The sequence below is a fragment of the Baudoinia panamericana genome (genome assembly GCF_000338955.1).
Source record: "Baudoinia panamericana UAMH 10762 unplaced genomic scaffold BAUCOscaffold_10, whole genome shotgun sequence".
NCBI lineage: Eukaryota > Fungi > Ascomycota > Dothideomycetes > Mycosphaerellales > Teratosphaeriaceae > Baudoinia > Baudoinia panamericana.
The window spans coordinates 765641-784334 of record NW_006911266.1 but is presented as its reverse complement, the minus strand read 5'-3'; the positions used below and the strand labels follow the sequence as shown (position 1 = coordinate 784334).

The 18694-nt window shown below is 55.7% G+C and overlaps 11 protein-coding genes across 11 annotated transcripts; 4 read left to right on the top strand and 7 right to left on the bottom strand.

The window, feature by feature from the left end:
- Positions 1–491: 491 nt before the first annotated feature.
- BAUCODRAFT_124818 (uncharacterized protein) lies at positions 492–2393 on the top strand (the record flags this gene model as incomplete). Its single annotated transcript, XM_007680837.1, has 1 exon — positions 492–2393. One exon carries the CDS (start codon positions 492–494, stop codon positions 2391–2393), a length of 1902 nt encoding a protein of 633 aa, XP_007679027.1.
- Positions 2394–2456: 63 nt separating this feature from the next.
- Positions 2457–3896, bottom strand: BAUCODRAFT_74877 (uncharacterized protein; the record flags this gene model as incomplete). The annotated part of the gene is made up of 1 exon (XM_007680603.1): positions 2457–3896. One exon carries the CDS (start codon positions 3894–3896, stop codon positions 2457–2459), a length of 1440 nt encoding a protein of 479 aa, XP_007678793.1.
- A 661-nt stretch (positions 3897–4557) lies between these two features.
- BAUCODRAFT_220328 (uncharacterized protein) lies at positions 4558–4970 on the top strand. The gene has a single exon (XM_007680836.1). The coding sequence runs from the start codon at positions 4672–4674 to the stop codon at positions 4921–4923; it is 252 nt and encodes an 83-aa protein (XP_007679026.1). The 5' UTR covers positions 4558–4671; the 3' UTR covers positions 4924–4970.
- Positions 4971–5681, bottom strand: BAUCODRAFT_220401 (uncharacterized protein). The gene is made up of 2 exons (XM_007680835.1): positions 5516–5681; positions 4971–5459 (listed from the first exon to the last, which is right to left on the bottom strand). Exon 2 carries the CDS (start codon positions 5363–5365, stop codon positions 5018–5020), a length of 348 nt encoding a protein of 115 aa, XP_007679025.1. The 5' UTR covers positions 5366–5459; positions 5516–5681; the 3' UTR covers positions 4971–5017.
- A 253-nt stretch (positions 5682–5934) lies between these two features.
- Positions 5935–6232, bottom strand: BAUCODRAFT_56501 (uncharacterized protein; the record flags this gene model as incomplete). Its single annotated transcript, XM_007680548.1, has 2 exons — positions 5935–6152; positions 6208–6232. Coding segments are annotated over 2 exons (243 nt in total), but the record flags the coding sequence as incomplete, so codon positions are not given.
- A 267-nt stretch (positions 6233–6499) lies between these two features.
- Positions 6500–8787, top strand: BAUCODRAFT_36558 (uncharacterized protein). Its single transcript, XM_007680466.1, has 2 exons — positions 6500–8316; positions 8550–8787. The coding sequence occupies exons 1-2, from the start codon at positions 6607–6609 to the stop codon at positions 8556–8558; spliced, it is 1719 nt and encodes a 572-aa protein (XP_007678656.1). The 5' UTR covers positions 6500–6606; the 3' UTR covers positions 8559–8787.
- A 386-nt stretch (positions 8788–9173) lies between these two features.
- Positions 9174–12232, bottom strand: BAUCODRAFT_36555 (uncharacterized protein). Its single transcript, XM_007680465.1, has 4 exons — positions 11721–12232; positions 11568–11665; positions 9755–11516; positions 9174–9701 (listed from the first exon to the last, which is right to left on the bottom strand). The coding sequence occupies exons 1-4, from the start codon at positions 11775–11777 to the stop codon at positions 9309–9311; spliced, it is 2310 nt and encodes a 769-aa protein (XP_007678655.1). The 5' UTR covers positions 11778–12232; the 3' UTR covers positions 9174–9308.
- A 193-nt stretch (positions 12233–12425) lies between these two features.
- Positions 12426–12916, bottom strand: BAUCODRAFT_220265 (uncharacterized protein). The gene has a single exon (XM_007680834.1). It carries the CDS (start codon positions 12758–12760, stop codon positions 12485–12487), a length of 276 nt encoding a protein of 91 aa, XP_007679024.1. The 5' UTR covers positions 12761–12916; the 3' UTR covers positions 12426–12484.
- A 446-nt stretch (positions 12917–13362) lies between these two features.
- Positions 13363–15240, bottom strand: BAUCODRAFT_36554 (uncharacterized protein). The gene is made up of 2 exons (XM_007680464.1): positions 13869–15240; positions 13363–13800 (listed from the first exon to the last, which is right to left on the bottom strand). Exons 1-2 carry the CDS (start codon positions 14983–14985, stop codon positions 13763–13765), a joined length of 1155 nt encoding a protein of 384 aa, XP_007678654.1. The 5' UTR covers positions 14986–15240; the 3' UTR covers positions 13363–13762.
- A 653-nt stretch (positions 15241–15893) lies between these two features.
- BAUCODRAFT_124812 (uncharacterized protein) lies at positions 15894–17848 on the top strand (the record flags this gene model as incomplete). The annotated part of the gene is made up of 2 exons (XM_007680833.1): positions 15894–16533; positions 16602–17848. The coding sequence occupies 2 exons, from the start codon at positions 15894–15896 to the stop codon at positions 17846–17848; spliced, it is 1887 nt and encodes a 628-aa protein (XP_007679023.1).
- A 76-nt stretch (positions 17849–17924) lies between these two features.
- BAUCODRAFT_52590 (uncharacterized protein) lies at positions 17925–18539 on the bottom strand (the record flags this gene model as incomplete). The annotated part of the gene is made up of 1 exon (XM_007680542.2): positions 17925–18539. A coding segment is annotated over one exon (615 nt), but the record flags the coding sequence as incomplete, so codon positions are not given.
- Positions 18540–18694: the final 155 nt, after the last annotated feature.

Here is an 18694-nt window from a genome sequence, read left to right as displayed (position 1 = left end):
GGAGGGGTACCGGTGGATTTGTGCGCAGCAACTAGTTGTGCACTCGAGAAAGCATTTGATGTAAAGAGCTGAGATGGCGTTGCGCTGGCTGAGTGAGTGCAGAAGCAAGGATGACTGACAAGGTGTAGAAGTGGTATCCTTGGCTAGTGTGTTGTGCTCAGATCTCGGCTACGTTCACGACGCTGCTGACGTCGCGAATCCGATACCTGTGGTACAACACAGCAGTCCATAATCCCCAGAGTGCACACAAAGAAGTGGATGTTCTAGATCATAGGACCTGGGGAACGACGCTTCTCAAGCAGTAGTGGTCGTGGTTGTGCATACATGTAGGTAGCGCAGATGCAATCTAGATTGCGGATATTTCTTAAGGCGCGGGGCGGTCCGTAGCACGTGGGAACGCGTCTATCTGGCGCCAGTGTGCATTGCTGCCCAGAGTCGAGAAGCATTCTTACCCATCTTTCTCACCCTAAGGCTTTCCCTCTCCCTACAGCATGTCGACCATCGTGCGACCGAGTGGTACCCACGCTCTTACACCATCCCACCGTTCAACCAATGATCCACCCTTAAAGCGCAAGAAAGAGCGCCAAACAGATACATGGTCCAGCCTCCTCCGCCAGACACGCGAAGCGCAAGCTCGCAACCGAACGCAAGCAGTTCAACATCGCGAGCTCATCCTATGTGGCGGCTCACCTGATGACCAGAGAACCTTCATACAAAGTCTCGCTCGACCACCGCCGCCTGCACCGCCGTCAAGAAACCGAGACACGAGACCGCAGAAAGCAAAAGGTCAGCTCACGCTGAGCAATCGCTTCGCGTATGGCTATGGACATGTGACTCTGTACTCACCGCCCCATCAGAACACAGGTATGCTGGGCGGCGAGGCGGAGGAGGCGGCGCATTTGGAAGTGCACACCTTGCCGGAGCCGGACATGGCGTACGAGCCGACGCTGAGGCGATTACTGAAGCCAAAGCAGAAGAAGAGCGAAGCTGAGCCGGACGACGATGCTGGTTTTGCGGGAGGTAATGAGACATATCATGAACGTGGAAGAAGACCGGCGGTTAGCATTCTGCTGTCATGGAAGGAACCCTGGCGTTTCCTCGGACTTCTACGCAGATGGCTGCAGCTACTCGCAGCAGCTCTATTACCCCCGAACTCGCCGCTGGACAGGCCACTGGAAGTGCTCAAAGAGCACGCACTAGCTTTCACGGTCATCGTCCAGTACGTAGAAGCGCAGGAAGGTTTGGAAAGGGAAGGCTACAAGGAAGACACCTTCGACTATGTTGCACAGTGTCTACGCACTTGTATGCTACCACTCTCGGCTGCCTTGGTATACACGAGTAGTCTAATGCCTCCCCAGCCGCCTGGATCAGCGCTTTCCGAAATTCAGAAAGTACTCTTCACGAGCCTGAATCTGGACCTTGGCCCGCTATCACCTGCTCCGCCAAAAGGTATTGCTCCCGCCAAGCGACTGGATCTGGCACTTAAACACAACGTGGTGGATCGAATGGCCATCGTAGTACCGAGCGGCTGGGACAGTGCAGGCAAGATTCGCCTTCTGTCCGAGAACTTCTCGCCTGAGTCTGTGCTCGAGGCCTGGGATCAAGATCTGCAACACGCCCAACAGCAGCGAGTCGACCACTCGAAGCCACAGCCAGCGGCACAGCCGGAGCCAGAGGACGAACACCACACCAATGGCGGCGCGGAAGAGCACGTTTCAGCAGTGCCACAGGCGGAGTCAGAGCAAGAAGTCTACGCCACCTCAGACGCAGGCGAAGAGGATCCAGAGCTGGCAGCACGGCCCTTGTCACCATCCAAGCAATCGCTCTCCGCCATTGCTGCTTACGAAGCAGCAATCCTGGATCCCAACGCGCATAAAGCGCCCAAGCCACCGCGGATCGAGGTCACCACGAAACCCGACCAACAGTTTCTGACCGAAATGCGCGCACACCTCCAAGCACTGGAAGCGGAAGATGCCAAGCGCGCGACAGCCTCGACTTCCACCGCTGCCGGCGCGCTACATTCGACGAGCCGCATGATCGGACTCCCCACCGGCGAACAGACCGGCGCTCTCAACGAACTGGTCGGAGACGTATCGTTCAATGTAGGTGGTGTGAGCTATAACACCGTCTCCGCCGAGGCGGTGATAGAGAGATTAAAGAGGCCGCCTCCGCCCTCGGGCTTCAGTTCGCCTGCTGCATCACGCAATGTAACACCGCGGCCGCCGAGAAGGGAGGACAAGGAGGCAAGTGCGACGCCTGCTAGAAGTGGCAGCGGTGGCAGCGATGTGCCAATCGATCAACTGGCGGAATACTTCGCAAGTTTGGCGCGGAAAGGCGGGGAGGGAGGCGGTAGTCGGCAGGCTACGCCCAGCAAACCACCAACAGCACGCTAAAAAGATACATTCCGTTACACGTCAGAGGCTATGCTATGCTATGCTATGCTCAATAGCGACGCGTCAGCGTTTCCCGGCGGCACTGCCCGGCCGTGAGCTGCCTCCCTCCCTCTTCTCCCTCTCCCGCGCCAGCTGCTCCTCGCTTAGACACCCGATCCGATTCAGGATCTCCTTGTGCTCGCCGAGGTTCAGACCGGAGCTGAAGCCTTTGCCTTTCCGCTTGACACCAGAGGCAGACGCGACTCTCCGTTTCGCGTATGATGGCCGGACAACGTCCTCGCCCGTGGACTCAATCTCGATGAAGCGCGGCTTCGGCTTCGTCAAAGGCAGGGCGAGGTGATCCGAGGGCTGCGCTGGCACGTCGTTGGCCGCCGCCGACGCCTCCTCCTCATCCGCCGCTTGATCTTCGTCTTCGCCATCAGACCGACTGTCGTCCGCTCCCTCTCCGCGAAGCACGCGTACGACGACGCGGCAGATCATGATAAACCACCCGATGGTGATGCACTGCAGCGCCAAGAGCAACCCCAGGAACAGCCACCGAATACTCGCATTGAAACTGAACGTTCTCGCATGCGGATGTAGCAGGGGCTGAAGGAGGTTCACCAACACGTCCTTCCCCCCGTCCTCGCTTAGTCGCTTGCCGGAATGTGTACTATACACACCGTATGGCATGACCCTTTCCCCATCCACTTCGGCTGTAGCGACATGCGCCCAGATACTCCAACAGATAGCATTGTAGCACACATGTCGCCCTGCGATCCAGAGGATGACGAACGCGGCAAAGGCGGCATCACACGCCACCTGCAGCCCGAGATACCGTAGCACTTTGGCGAAGGGAAACACGCAGTCTACGATATCCATGCAGACTAGCACGGCATTGCCCACGCGCCATTGCCGGTATGGGTAAGAGAAGGAGAGAAGGGCGATGGTGATGACGTGATGCGTAAGCATCTGGAAGTGGTCTTTCCGACGAGCCTCGATGTGGATCACCATGACCTGCTGGATCCAGAAGGCCAGTTGCGACAGGTAATAGATCTTCATTCCACGACCGACGTAGAGTTGCGGAAATGGATGCCAAAGCGAGATGAGTAGGTCGTTGATTGAGCGAGTGGAAGAGGGCGTATTGCGGATGAAGAGCATGAGACCCCACGTCCAGTAGAGAGCGTAGTAGAGCAGCATGTAACTCTGCTCGGCGAAGCGCACGCGGAACTTGGGGCGGGAAATCCCGAGGATGCGGCTGGCTAACGGTGATAGTATATACTCGAGTGCGAACGCGCGGAGGCCGGTGAAAAGGACGATGAAGGTTGCTACAAGACAGAGGTCTTGCGTGCCTTGGCCGTAGACGGTAGATCCGGTGGAAGGGTTGGTAATGGGGTAGCTGAGTAAGAAGAAGGCGCTCATCCTTTGCCGTAGAGCGGGAAAGAGGGTGTACATCAAAGCCACCAAGAGCACGAGATTGACGCTTAGGCCGAGTTGGTGCTCGACTATACCGCGCCGTAGCATCGTCCCGAGGCTTTCATGCCTGTCTTTGCCTTTCCGTCTAGGTAGTGGGCTGCCACTGAGATCGCTCGTGTTGCTGGCACAGACCGAGACATCGTCCAGTGTTGGTGCCTTCTGCGGAGGCGGCGTATATATCTCACGCATCTGCGGTGGCCGAAGACCGTAGTCGAAGGTAGGTCGGTCCATGGGGCTTTAAACGAGCGTCCTGATGCCTGCCTTTTGCTCTTATGGCCGTCCACCCCTGGATGCCGCCGAGCCCAGTGAAGCCTTCAGTGCCGTCGGCCGCCAAGAACCAGACTCTTTATCCAGCCCTCCTACTCCTTGAACCGGAGTACTCGCTCACCGCCCACGTCAGCTCTTCCACCGTTCTGCGACCAACTTCACCCAAAAAGCAACGAATGACTGCGCCTTTCAGGTCGAAAGCATTGCGATGACAACAGATCGGCCCCGTTCCAAACTGTGTCCAAAGAGCGCGAGATCGAGCCGAGACGTGGTGTCGCACAAATTATTCGAGCAGCTGAATACGCGAGCTGTTCAGACCTTGGCGCCATTGGCCGGACCCTGATTAGACTCTAAGTGAACTAAGCTGAGGTAAGAGCTTAGCGGCGAAGGCCGATAGGATAGATCCGCATGTGTTCGAACGTTGATAGAGACAGCACTAAATATCTGCATTTCACCTTCACTGTCACACTTCTGTGATACATGTTGAGAGATTCGGGTGCGTCGGGCGCATGTGGAAGACGGCTTCTCGGAGGATCCAATCCTGGTATCCTCAGATATGCCGACACTTCTATCTGCAGTGGAGGCTCGTCGCCTGCCGTTACTGTTCGATTGCTCGCTGCAGCGACAGTCAGTAAACGTTGGTAAGTGCGGTATTAGTCATGATCACTTATTGACCGACGGCACATGTGGTCAAAGGATAGATAATTGTTCGCTATGGCCTGCGCAGATGCGTGGTTGTGTACTCTTAACGCTCCGTTTCCTTTTGTTCCAATATGTAGGATACACATTCGTGTATAGCGCACCATGAGCGCAAGGTTCAGCAAGGCCAGAGGCAGAGTGCGCACCATCCTAAGCGACCCATATACCATGGCCGAGCAACGCCCGGCGCCAGGCCGACCAGTTTAACCCTTCGTCGGCCCTATACGAACCAGTTCAGATGAGGCCACCCTCGCGCGGCTCGCTGAGGCGGCCCAAGCCCTCGGAGCTCCTAACAATGCTCGCAGCGGTTTGATTGTCAACCACTCATTTGGTATAATGACCTTGCCGAAGGTGCCCATCGCTATGCCGAGAAGTTTGCCGAGATGGGGTGTCTGCAATGCTCTCACTCTCTTCGTTGCAATGGTTAGTACAGCAAGAACTGGTTCGAGAGTACCAAGGATGTGACCAGTCTTCTTGCGGCCCACAAGCGGTTGGCGGAAGATAAGGTGTACCATGATGAGAAGCTTGGTAATGGCAATCTTCGCAATCATAGCCACTTTGATAAGTCCAGAATGTTATACCGTGGAGTGAAGTGGGGTGCTTGAATAGCTGAGTGAAGGGGATGAACAGCTCAGTGCGTCTGGTCTAGCGCGACGCATGTCGGCATGGGCAAGGCCACGTCAAAGGCAGGCGTGACGTACATCGTGGCACGGTACTGGTCGCCGGATAATGTTGTGGGTCAGCAGCCGTATCCGGTGAAGCTGAAGAAACGACGAGAGGGGAGTAGTGTCGCGGTGTCGGCTTATCCGCAATGAGATTCCGACCCGTGTGTAATGGGTAGGCCACGTTGGCGTGTTCCTTGCTGGAAGTTCGAGACCAGTATCTCAATCAGATTGTCGCGTGCTGAGCTGCTGAACGGGAGTCGGTAGCTTAACATCCAGCGCCACAGTCGGGAAACAGTGCAACCCCTCTATTTCTTCCTCACATCCTCAATCCCATCATTGCGTGTATACACCTCATACTCGTCCCCTCCATCCTCACCGGGCTTCCACTTGGCCCCACTCTTCGGGTCTTGATAGCTACTCCTGCCCGCATACAACATACCATCTGGCTGTCCTCCTCCAGCCTCAAGCTCGGTGGAAACGGCAATAGGTTTGTTCCCGCGGAAGCGTTTTCGCATGTCGATCATGCCGCGCTTGCACTCGCCGTAGCCGCGCTTGAGTTGGAGGCAGGTGGTGGGCAAGGTGTCGGAGAGGGGCTGGCGGAGGCAATCGGCCGGGGTGTTGCGGTGAATGAGGACGCAGTCGGAGTTTTGGAGGCAGACGGCCAGAGCGGCGCCTGAGAGTGGTTAGCAGAGAATGTCATGGAAGGTAGGATGGGAGGGAAGGTATACGGATGTCTTTGCAGGATGATGGCATGGTTGCGCCGGAATGTGTGGATCAACCGGGTGAATATGAGTGGTGATGGGAGCTTAATGGTAGACAACCGGCTGCATGCTCTAGATCGTGAATTGGATTCCGAGATGGTTGTTATGAAGAATGGGTGATATATTATATTGGCGCCGACCCGGATGCCATCAACTTGTGCTTCACGCGAAGCTTTGCGGCGAAAGGGTCGAGCACGGGCCCGCCTTCACGTGTACAATGACGGAAGCGGAATGCACGAAAGAGGAGCCCTGCGGCATTGATGCATCCTGTCCTCGTCTCGATCTGTTACACTCGCTCTGTTACACTCGCTCTGGGTTCTACGATGGACTCAGCACACTAACGAATTGGCCTCACAGTAGCTCAACATGGCCAGCGTACCGTTCTTAGGCCGCCTGCACTTCACCGAGTATCTGGCGCTCCTCTTCTCTTTCCTCGCTGTCTTCCTTGAGTCCTTCGTCCGCTCGATCACTCTCTTACTACCCACTCCCATCATTCGCTTCTGCTACCGCGTGAGCCGTAATGCCTTCAACGGCCTGTCCTCGCCTTACTCCCGCCGCGCCCGCAATCGGAAGAAGGCCGTCTCCTCCCCCATTGCACAAGCGCAAGACTTCACCGAACTGTGCGAGTTGTTCGGCTATTACGCGGAAGAGCACATCGTGCAGACGGGCGACGGCTACCTGCTCGGTCTGCACAGGCTAGGCTGGCGGCAAGGCGAAGAAGGGCGCGAGATCAACTCCGGACCCAGCGGTGTGCAGAAGAAAGTCGTTTACCTGCACCATGGCCTGCTCATGAACAGCGAGGTCTGGGTCTGTCTGACCGAGCGTGAACGCTGTCTTCCTTTCCTGCTCGTCGATCAAGGCTACGACGTCTGGCTGGGCAACAACCGTGGCAACAAGTACAGCAAGAAATCGCTCCACCATGCACCGACCGACGTGCCCTTCTGGGATTTCAGCATCGATCAGTTCGCATTCCATGACATTCCGGACAGCATCAATTACATCCTCAGCACCACCCACCAGCCAAGTCTGAGCTACATCGGCTTCAGCCAAGGTACTGCCCAAGCCTTCGCCACCCTCTCCATCCACCCCACCCTCAATAGCAAAGTCGACGTCTTCGTTGCACTTGCACCGGCTATGGCTCCTCCCGGTCTCGCATCAGGCATAGTGGCGAGCCTAATGAAGTCGAACCCTTCCATCATCTTCCTCGCCTTCGGCCGGCGCGCCATTCTCGGCAGCGCCACTATGTGGCAAGCCCTACTCTACCCCGCCATCTTCTGCTGGTTCATAGACAAGTGTTTGCTCTTTCTATTTGGCTGGCGCACGGCCAACATTACTCCGCACCAGAAGCTCGCTGCATACCCGCATTTGTACTCCTTTACCAGTACGAAGACTGTGGTGCATTGGTTCCAGATCATCCGGAATGGCACATTTCAGATGTACGATGACGAGGTCACGACACCGCTTGCTGTTGGAAACTCGAGCAAGTACTACAAAGTGGCAAAGTTCCCAACGAGGAACATTAAGACGCCTATCGTGCTGCTGTATGGTGGTGCGGACAGCCTGGTAGACATCAAACTCATGCTCAAGGAGCTACCGCGCCATACGGTGGCTAAAGGCATTGCGAAGTACGAACATCTTGACTTCCTGTGGGCTAGCGATGTTGACAAGCTAGTCTTCCCGCATGTCCTGGATGCGCTGGAAAAGCATGCCATACCAGAGAAGACGAAAGCGGCAGCAGTGGGGTGGAAGGGTGTACGGAAGAGCATTCTTGATCGCGCGGCGCTGGCTGCACCTGGTCAGTCGCCGAATGGTAATCTGACGCCTGGTTACCGTGAGGACGAGCGAACAGAGCTACCGAATGGGGAGATGCCGGGTAATGCCGACGCCTTCGACTTCACAACACAAAACGAGCGAGGCAGTACTGCGGGAGAGTTCCTGAACGAGTCAGACATGGAAGACGAACGGGAGGACGACGATGATGATGCGGACCCCGACCGCTTCGCCCTGACACCCTCTGCTCCCAACCGTACAGAATTGCTGGGTCGCAGGACCAACGGCGTAGCTGCAGAAAGTTCGGTACGTCAATCCCGACCCTCTCCACCACCCTCCCTCTTCAACTTCTCCGCCTCCGCCGCCGGGCCCGCCATAGCGTCCGCCTCCGCTTCAGGCGCAATCTCGGCCTTCGGTCTTCGATTCGAGGGCGGTGCTCGAGCGGGCGCGGTAACTGGCCGCGACGCCGCGGCGGGGTTGGGTACCGGGCATTCCCGCACCGGCAGTAGACAAAGTACTGAGCCGCCGTCTTCTCCCAGGTCCGATGACATGGCCACCCCCGCAAGCCATCACCGTCGACGACTGCCAGGGCCTGAGTCGAGGGAACAGGCACGAGTGGCGCGGCAGGAGCGAAGGCAGGAATTAAGGCATAGGCACGGGCACGAGCAGCACGAGATGAGAAGCTCCGGTGTATTTTCGGACTCAGAGATGGGGTCTGCGACTGCCACGCCAGGCTCGCCGCTTGCGAGCGTGATGACGGATGAGACGGGGAGGCGGTCGAGACCGGAGGGCTGGTGGAGCAGTACTGATAATTCGGGGGCTAGCTCCCCGACGGTGGAGAGAAATGGGTTGGTGGATGGAGCGGAGAGAGCGGGGAAGAAGAAGAGGGGTAGGGAAGCTGAAGATGTGGGTGGAGGCGAGAGGTATGGTGGGTAAGATGACTGCGGGTGTCGGGCGTGGAGTGTTGGCTGCGTTGAGACTTGCTGCGGGAGCGTTCTGCAAGCGTAGCGTTATGTACGGTGGGCACAAGCAAGTGCTCTGCATCGTGTCTGCTGGTGAGTTGGTCGCTTAAGCACTGGTTTCCAGCATACTGTACAGTCGCAGCGTGCACTGCCCACGCCTAGGTTGACAGTGAGAGCAAGGATAATACGAGTAGGTTACTACCCAAAGCCATCATGCCGTCGCTGCACATTTCGCATCACGATCATTACCGCCTGCGCCTAATGCTGTAACAACAACCTGCGCCTAATGCTGTAAACAACAAATTGCACCTCAGCCAGACCAGCTACAGCGAGTACTCAGGGCGCAACCCCTTGAGAGCCTGGCGGAGCGTCCATGAAATTGCCCTTATCCCACTCCACGTTCTCCAGCCACTGCAGGAAATCCGCATCGTTAGCAGTCGGAAAGTATAAGCTCATCTCGTCAAACGCCGGCTGTTCAGCGGACGTTGTGGGAAGCGGCTGTGGACTTAAGATCTGATCCAGCACCCGCTTTAATGCCCGCCGGCCTTGGTTGCAGATTGAATAGTTACCCTCACCCGGCTCTACGGCTCCCAATGCCGAGATGAAGACGCTGAGATCCTGTATCGTTTCAGACCGAGGTAGGATGTCCGGGGTGTATTGGCGTGATTGTTCCTGCTTGAGGAGTTCGATGGCTAGGACACCTGCAGTGGGAAGGCCGTGGGTTGTACACTGCACTGTATGTCAGCCACTTGTCATGCGGTGGCTATCGGACTGATACTTACCAAATATATCAGGTCGCCCTGGAAGTCGCGGAACAGGTCTCTTCGTGATTGTGCCAACAACACAAGCTTTAGAATCCGCTTGGAAATGGGTATCAGATCCTTGTAATCCATCTTTCGTCGGTTGATCATCGCGCGCTGAAGCAAGAACTCGGTATATGTGATCCCAGTGTGAATGCAAATCATAAAGATGCCGTTGACCTGGCGCGCGCCTAGCTCGGATTTGGCGAAACCCCAGCCTTTGCCTACCTGCACATCGCTACCTTCCAGTACCTGCTCAGGTGATATTCGCATGAAGGCCGGGTACGAGGCGTGTAGGCGGTCCAATTCGTCGCGGATTCGGTTGCTTCTGTACGTGATGTCTTCTTCCTCCGAGCCTAGGGCTATCTCGAGGATGTCTTCTCGTATGCGGCAATGTTGGAACCAGACACGGAGCCAGGTCGTGCGACAGAGCGTTCCGCCCGTATTCCATCCGTTCGCGTCGAGTTGCGAGAGAGCCGCCTCCAGTTCGGCTCCCTCCAGGAATAAGTCTTCATCTGAGAGGTCAAGCGGCTCTTGCATCTTACAATATCGATGCGATAGTCTTGGTGGCCTACCGAGAAACGTCGCAGTCACTTTGTCACGACCGTACGCTGAGACAAAGATCTTCTTCCGCAGCTCCGCGAGGAAGAATGGCGTCTCCGCGCTGACTCTGTTCCCTTGATGCAGGCCTAGCGCGATAATGACATCGCAGACTTCTCCCGTCCGTTGCCATGCGGCATAATGCGCATCTCCTTTCAAGCATTCCACCAATATGAGATCTTCGTACATGAAGCATACATACAGATCATTCAACACTTCGGACTCGTAGCAGAAGCACAGACAGAACTCAGAAGCCTTTCGCATGCGCTCCGCAAAGCTGGCTCTATCAATGTAGCGGTCCCGAATGTTGTCGAAGATGCTGTCCCAGTTGCTGAGGTTGGTTGCAATCAGGCCAGCCAATGTTAATATAATGCCAACGATCTCCCATCTCAGGTTCCGGCCGGAGGCAGCTTTGGCCCACTCTCGAGCTGTCATGTTTCCGTGTATCTTCATCGGCTTCCGTGTGTTTCGCCATACCAGCTCCGAAAGGCTACGCAGTTGCTCCGGGTTGCCTTGCACCAGTAAGCGGCCGAATTCGGACCATAACTCATCGATCCATATGCGGTAGGCGGGTTGCATAACGAGAATACCCTCACAAAGATCGAACCATCGCTGTGTGAACTTCTCATAGAGTGGAATATCTCGGAGCAGAGCTAATATCTCTGCTCCAGACTTAATGCTCTCAGCAGAGACGGGCGGCAAGTTAGGCGTGTCTTCTACCGCTTCGTTCTCACCTGGGCCCAGACTAGCTGGGTTTTCAGTGAAGATCGAGGAGTAGCTGGTTGGACCCAGGAAACCAATCTTGCCTTCTCGGAATGACATGGACCCCTCAGGGCTTGCGTACGATGCGGATGAGGATGTACGTCGATCCTCTCCAGAGGTCGGTGTAGGAGCCATGACCGGCGGTGGAGGCTGAATGATGGCGTTACGTCCCGTGGATGGTCTGTTGACTGGCCGGAACGCAGAATGATCGTGTTGTTGTGCGCCGACGCCGGTGCTGCCAGGAGGGCTTACAAGTCCAGAGAGCGGCCGGTCGTACGTTGTCGCTGGATAAGAGGGTTGATATGGCACGGTCGTCGCTGATCGCGATGGTGGCTTGCTCTTCTGGACGCCCGTAGACTCGGGTCCGCGTGGCTTTGTCAAGCTGTCATTGATGAGTAACTCTAACAAGGTCAGATTTACGCGGAGAGCTTACGGCGCAGGATGGTAGATGCACTGCTCGGGCTTGTTACGCCGAGCACATCGACCACAGACGGGGCTGTTGTGGTCGCAACGAAGCTTGCCTCTTCTACACTGCGCGAAGTTAGGAACAGTATTTGATTGACAACCCTCAAGGCAGCAGACATACTGGCTCGCAGCTAAACAACTTGCCATTGCTGGTCTTCGTTAGCTTCGCATCTTTCATTTTGCGCCCTGCAGACGGACTCGCCGACGGTACGATGGTGTCACTGATTCGACAGTCTCCGTCTCGGTCGAGACCAATACTTCTGCCATCCTGGTTCGACACGGGACAATTTAGGCGGCTTGATGTGCGGTTGATCCTGCTTCCACGGCTTAGTCGCCAATGAGTCACCGCAACAAGTCCAGAGCAGGTCTGAGACGTTAGGATGAAAGAAGTCCTAGATCGTTCTGGTATTGAGACAGTCTGCTAGCATAGAAATGACCCGTTTCGAAAACCTCTCATCGTGCCAATGGTAGCCCTATGAACACAGTTGCCTGGATGCCTGATCAACATGCAGCCATGGATGTACTACCGGCTTGGGTCTGATAGCGCCAGATACTGTGCGGAGATGGTCGAGCGGGAAAGTAGGCAACAATGATCAAGCGCAAGCGATAGATGTGAAGGCAGCAATGTTACGAAATTCGTCGCCAGCAACCCTGCCTTTGACCACTTCCAATACCCGGCGTTCATCTTCAACTCCGAGGTCGGCCCAGCCTCCGGGAGAAGCCGTGCGGCGTTGGGGATGTTGCCCACTCATGTGGGTTCCACCAACTCCGACGACATTGCGATAGTCGTTGTTGAAGCAACGTACAGTCGGCCTCGCCGAACCGTCTCGGCAGGAGTGGTTCGCCACAAGGCACCACCACGAGGCACAACTTGACATCACGATCTCAGACTATATATAGCTCCCCGGACTCAATTACTGCACATGGACCTCGATTTCGTGCAGATGGCGTGCGACATGCTGAAGAACAAGCAGAAAGCCCGTAACGCCTCCATCGGAGACTGACTACAAACACTGTATGACCCGTACGCATTATTTCACACGGGATGATCTTCAGCAGTCTGGATGCGCATAACTCGGCAAGCAACTCCGGCGTAGGACGGCGGTGTCTCGAAAGCGCCATAAGGCGGGCTCGGATGGTGTCTGGACTCGGAGCACGCATGAGTTGCTGATAATTTGCCCAGCTCCATCCGCCAGCCTACGGACTCGGTGTCTCGTTCACCGTCGTCTGGGTCTGGGCACCATGCTTCCTCACCTTAGCAATCGCACGACGTGTAGTCGACACCATGGCAAGCTTGCGTTTACCAGTAGGTCATTATATAGACAGTAGGTGGCGACGCGAAGACAGTGTGTCACAGCTTCCGTCTTACCTGCTGGCGGAACAGCGTAGGTACCATTCTTGACTCCAGGATAAGCATTCTCACTCTTACTGCAAACCACACACAACCCGTGGGCATCGGCAGGTTCCTGCACGATGCCACAACATCAACATCCCGTGATAGGCTGGGAGCAGCTTGTCGAGGATCGAGCCCGTGTGCTCGAGGCAACACCACGCCCTAATGACCAGCTTCCGACCTACGCAAAAGCCAATGAACCATACGCACCTCCGCGATTGATGGAGAAGACGCCTTCCCATGAAAAGCAAGACGACACTTCCAAAGAAAGCGAAGCATCGGCCCAAGGAGAGGCATCGAAACGAAGCGATCGAACGAGCAAACTGTCAGCAGCTGTCAAAGCCTTCTTCACCGGAAAGGGTGACGCTGCTGTACCCTCGAAGACCTCACGAAGCTCGAAATAAAACTAGATGAGTCGGTGAAGGCGCATTAGCGACCTTTTGCACTGCGTGCGCGAAATGACAGACCCCCTATTAGATCTTTAAGACGCTCTTGGTGAGCAATAGAGAAGCGGTGGGAGCAGAGTTGACGCCGTCAATGAAAGATATACTGGCGTCGTAGCACACATGATGCAGAGGTTGCATCAGCATCGGCTTCGGTGGGCATGATGTGTCTAGAATGTTTGACAAGTAGTAATGCTTGCAAGGTCCGTACACCTGCAAATGCTGGACTTTTCGCTTTTTCAGCTGCGCCTTGACCGTCTCTCGATTCTATGCTCCCTGCTTCCGCTCATGCATGAGACCTCTCCAAATGTGGAGAGACGGTACGACTCAGTTACACAGCACACGCGGACGAAGAACGTGGAGGCCTAGCAGTAAACCACAGATCAGCTTACTCGTTCTAACATTCCTTACGCCGTAACCAGTGCACACTTACCGTAAGAACTATCCTGATTCATAAAGCTCTTTAACTCCTCGAGGCCCGCTTGATCGAACAGACGACGTCCCTCCGCCTTATCGTACTTATAGCTCGACACCACATAGACCTTCTCGCCCTTCGCAAGTCGCACGTCGTCGAATTGCACGTCTGTCAGTGGCACGACATATTGACTATGCCTGCCCTCCTCAGCTTCCCACACGCCCTGCGATGTCCAGTCCTGCAGGTTGAAAGCTTCTCTGCCTAGCTGCGTGTTCGCGTAAGTAAGCGCATTCAGTATGAAACGCTTGTTGCAGCCCGCCTTGTCATTGTACGCGTGCCAGACTTTGTCCGCATCTTTGCAGGCGTCAATGCCCATAATGACGCGGTTCTTACTTCCTTTTGACCGATCGCCTGCGTCCGCCAATAGAGTTGCTGCCCATGCTCGCAAAAAGTCGGCGCATTCTGCCCTGGTCATGCTACCAATGGTCGAGCCTAGCGACATCACACATTTCGGCCGAGATGCATTATCTGGCTGTGATAGCCACGTCTGCCCTTCGTCATACGTGCCTAAGAGGCCACGACACCGTACATGCCGGAAGGTCCCGGGTTGCACCTGCCGTAAGGTGCGCTCCAGCTCGGAACGGTCCAAATCCAGCGCATAGTAATCGACGTCCTTTTGCTGCGCATCTAGCGCTTTGAGCAAGATGTTCACTTTCCTAAGGTTGCCACTGCCCAACTCGAGGAGTATACTGCCCGCTTCAATGTCTTTGGCTATCTCTTGCGCGTGACCCTCGAGCAGGGCGATCTCAGCGTTGGTAAGATAGTACTCGGACTCGTACGTGACTTCCTCGAACAATCTCAGACCCTCATCGTTCCACAGAAGTAGTCCAGGGAGACTTCGCGCTCCAGAAGGTGCGTGGAGACCCTTGTGAATGTCATCGGTGAGCGACAGAGACAGTCCGTTCTGCCTGATATCAATAATCTCGGGCTCGTCCGCAGCATCATGCTGAGATGAACCATTGGACTGAGGTTTGATATGTCCGTTCAGGCTGCCATTGAGGGAGCCGCTGATGAACCCGTTTATGAGGTGCTTACGGTCGGGAGCAGCAGAGTCGGCAGTAGTAGTTTGAGTCATTGTTGCAGCATGCAAGAAAGATGCGTAGGCTGAGAGAAAAATGGTTGTGGGATCTACTTACTGTTGCATCTCGCAAGATCTTCTACTTTCCGCTTATAGTCACAGAGACGCAGTCGTGACGAAAGCGTTAATGCACCTCACACTTACGCGAATAAGTCGTACGCTTTGTTCGCGCCGGAGCCGATTATCACGATTCGCGACGAACCGCGATTCGGGGAGACTGTTGCTGTATACAATTGGCAGTGGTTTATTATCAAGGTCCTTATCGTAGTTGCAGACGAGAGTTGCCGTGCCACAGCATTTATCTGCAAGGGGCACCGGGCGGCATCAAGGTGTGGCGCTTGAGCCAAGACACACGCCTGGGCATTCTGACGACGCTTTAGGATATCAACAGTCTTTCATCAAATAGCAACGCAACCTTCACTAAAAGATGCAACTCTCGAGTCTCCTACTGCAGACTTTCAAACCCTGTGCATAGCCTGGGTCGACATCAGGATCTTAATGCGTTCGAGAGTACCGTCTCCGGCGGGGCATCATATGAACGATAGGTTAGATTCTCCTCGCCGTCTCTGGACGCTTTCGGTCCGGCGCTGTAATTCTCGTTCAATCCTACTCCCGCTTCACCATTGATGTACACTGAATCCAGGTCTGGGGCGGGTTGCCTGATTATACACTCCCCAGAACGCAACCATGATCGTGTGATCGCCTAAGACAAAACTCTACTCTGTATGACCGAGCCATGACGGCAACATGCGCGCGGTACCTGACGATCCTGCAAGGGGCGCTAGGATCGTGCATGGGGTAACTTTGCGTTTCGTGCATGAAGATCTGTTTCCCTACCCATGTTGCCACGCCCTACGCCACATATCCGTGCGAACCCTCTGAGCGTCTGTAGGTAGGCGCGGGTGATGGAGTCCTTTACTGACCTCCTCATCGTCGGCGCAGGACCGGCCGGTCTTATGCTGGCGGCATGGGCGAGCCAATTCAATGTATCAGCACGTCTCATCGATAATCAAGCCGAACGAACTGGAAGCGGGCACGCCGACGGTCTACACTCGAGAACGCTAGAGATCCTGGACTCATTTGATGTGGTAGATGGAGTGCTGAAAGATGCTTACCGTGTCAACGAGCTCGCTTCCTGGAACCCAGACCCACATAATCCGAATTATGTTAAGAGGACAGCACGACTTGCCGCACAACCGCACGATCTGAGTCGCTTTCCGCAGGTCAGCCTCAATCAGGGACTAACGGAACAGGTGCTACTGGACTATTTAGATCGGACGGGAAGGGTCAGGCTTGAACGATCAACGAGGCCTGAATCTCTCGTTGTTGATGATGGGCTATGTGACAGCGACGAGGCACACCCTATCACTCTGACCATCCGCAACACCGCCAACGGATGCGCCGCCGAGACCGTCCGAGCCAAATACGTCGTCGGCTGCGACGGCGCACACAGCTGGGTGCGCAAGCAGCTTGGCATTAGAATGGAAGGCGAGCATACCAACAAGCACTTTGGTGTCATGGACATCGTGCCTTTGACGGACTTCCGTGCGTACGCTTACATACCTTTCGCATCGCAACCTCACCTATCGTTGAAGCTGATCACTGTCTCACAGCTGACATTCGCCTCTCATGCATCATCCACTCCAACTGCGGTAGCATCATGACCGTGCCACGCGAACATCGCCTTGTTCGTCTGTACGTGCAATTGGGCGAGACGAAAGCAGGTGAAAGGTCTAGCGCTCAGTCCGCCACTCCCCAAACCATCCTTGACCAGGCGCGGTCGGTAATGCGGCCGTACAGTCTTGACTTCCGGATATGCGATTGGCAGTCCGTCTACACTATCGGACAGCGAGTCGCTTCACGCTTTAGCTACCGGGATCGCATCTTCCTATGCGGTGACGCGGTGCATACGCACTCGCCGATGATGGGCCAAGGCATGAACGTGAGCATGCAAGATTCCTTCAATCTCGGCTGGAAGCTGGGCTCGGTTTTGGAAGGGTCTGCGAAGCGCGAGATCCTGACCACTTACGAAGCTGAGCGGAGAAGTATCGCTCTGCAGTTAATTGAGCTTGACCGGGAGATGGCGGAGTTCTACTCACACGGACCGAGCGAGCAAAGCCGGGAGTATCAGAAGTACAGAGAAGGCTTCGGGAGGTTCCTGAGCGGCGTCGCCGTTAAGTATGGGCCGGGTCAGCTGGTATCGCAATCTCTGTCGATTACGAAAGCTAAGTCGAGCACTAACGGCGCAGCCTGCTCGCATGCTAGCGTGACTAGCGATCCAGAGCGCGCGAAAGGCGTCACAATAGGCCAGAGAATGCCGTCGTTGAAGGTTGTGTGTCAGGCTGAGGCGAACGTCATCCACTTGGCGGACGTCCTTCCTAGTAACGGCAGGTGGCGAGTTGTAGTGTTTGCCGGCGACCTGACTACTCCACAACAATGGGAGAAAACACAGGCTCTTGGCGAGTTGCTGGGCAAGGTCTGCCGGCGATATACAGGCGGAGCCGAACGGACACATTCGGCTATTGAGGTGCTTCTGATCCACTCCGGGGCCCGGACAGCTTTCGACATACTCCGGCTGCATGATGTCTACCACCCCTGGGATGAGACGCTGGGGTGGGACTATTGGAAGGTATTCGCAGATGATGCCGGCTCTATGGATCCAGGGTGCAAAGATAGCCAGGCTTACCATGGGTATGGCGTCGATATGCATACGGGTTGCGTCGTCGTTCTTCGGCCCGATCATCACGTGTCCTATATTGGCAGTCTCGAAGACGGTAAGGACATCAGCACGTTCTTCGAAGGCGTACTGTTGCCGCAACGAAAGTCGCAGCATGAAGTCAATGACGGATCGAACCCATGACTTGCGCCAGACGGTCCAGCTCCGGTTAGCAGGAACTCGATAAAGCTGCATCCACTTGAGATTTATTGCCAGTCAGTCAGACCGCTCCTTCCTCCCTCCTCTTCGCCGCCTCTCTCCTCCGCACCAATATTTCCACCTCCCGCACCCGCTCCTCCCAGTCAGCCCAGTTCTCACCCATCTCCAGCACACCGACCTCGTACCACTTCTCCACCGCCAGTGCGCTACGCTGTCTAAGCTCGGCGAGTTCGCGCGCTTGCTGGTGCTGCCTCGTCCGTGCTCTCTCTAGCCGCGATAGTAGATTGACCAACTTCGTCAACGGTGCTGGATCGGGGATATGCGTGTCCTGCAGCTGTGTCAGGTGTGCGGCGGTGGAGATGTAGAGCGAGGCTCGAGCAAGCACGAGCGCCGCAAGCTGGGTGGTTGGTAGAGGCGAAGCTGCGCCCGCGGTAGTGTTGAAGATGGATGGGTGCTGCTTGTGTAGTGATATGGCGTCTGCAGCTGCTGGTGAGCGTGCGACAAGTTGCGACACTGTCCGCTCGAGTGTACGCAACCGGGCTAATGCTGAGCCGTTGCCTATGGTTGCAACTGGTGTATCATAGGTCGCAGCATCTCCATTCAGTGCGTAGTCGATGCGGTGTAGCCGCTCTTCAAGCAGCGCAATGGTGTCCGTTGCCGTCGCCTTCGATGCTGCCGATGTCATCGTCGCATGCTGCCCATGTTGTAACTTCATTGCCGGCAGGTGGTGAAGCCTAAGTCCGCCAGCCGATGCAGGGGGCGCTCCGCCCGCCGCCAACCCGCCGCCGATGACCACTTCCCGCGTGCAAAGCACGAGCCTTGTTATCTCTC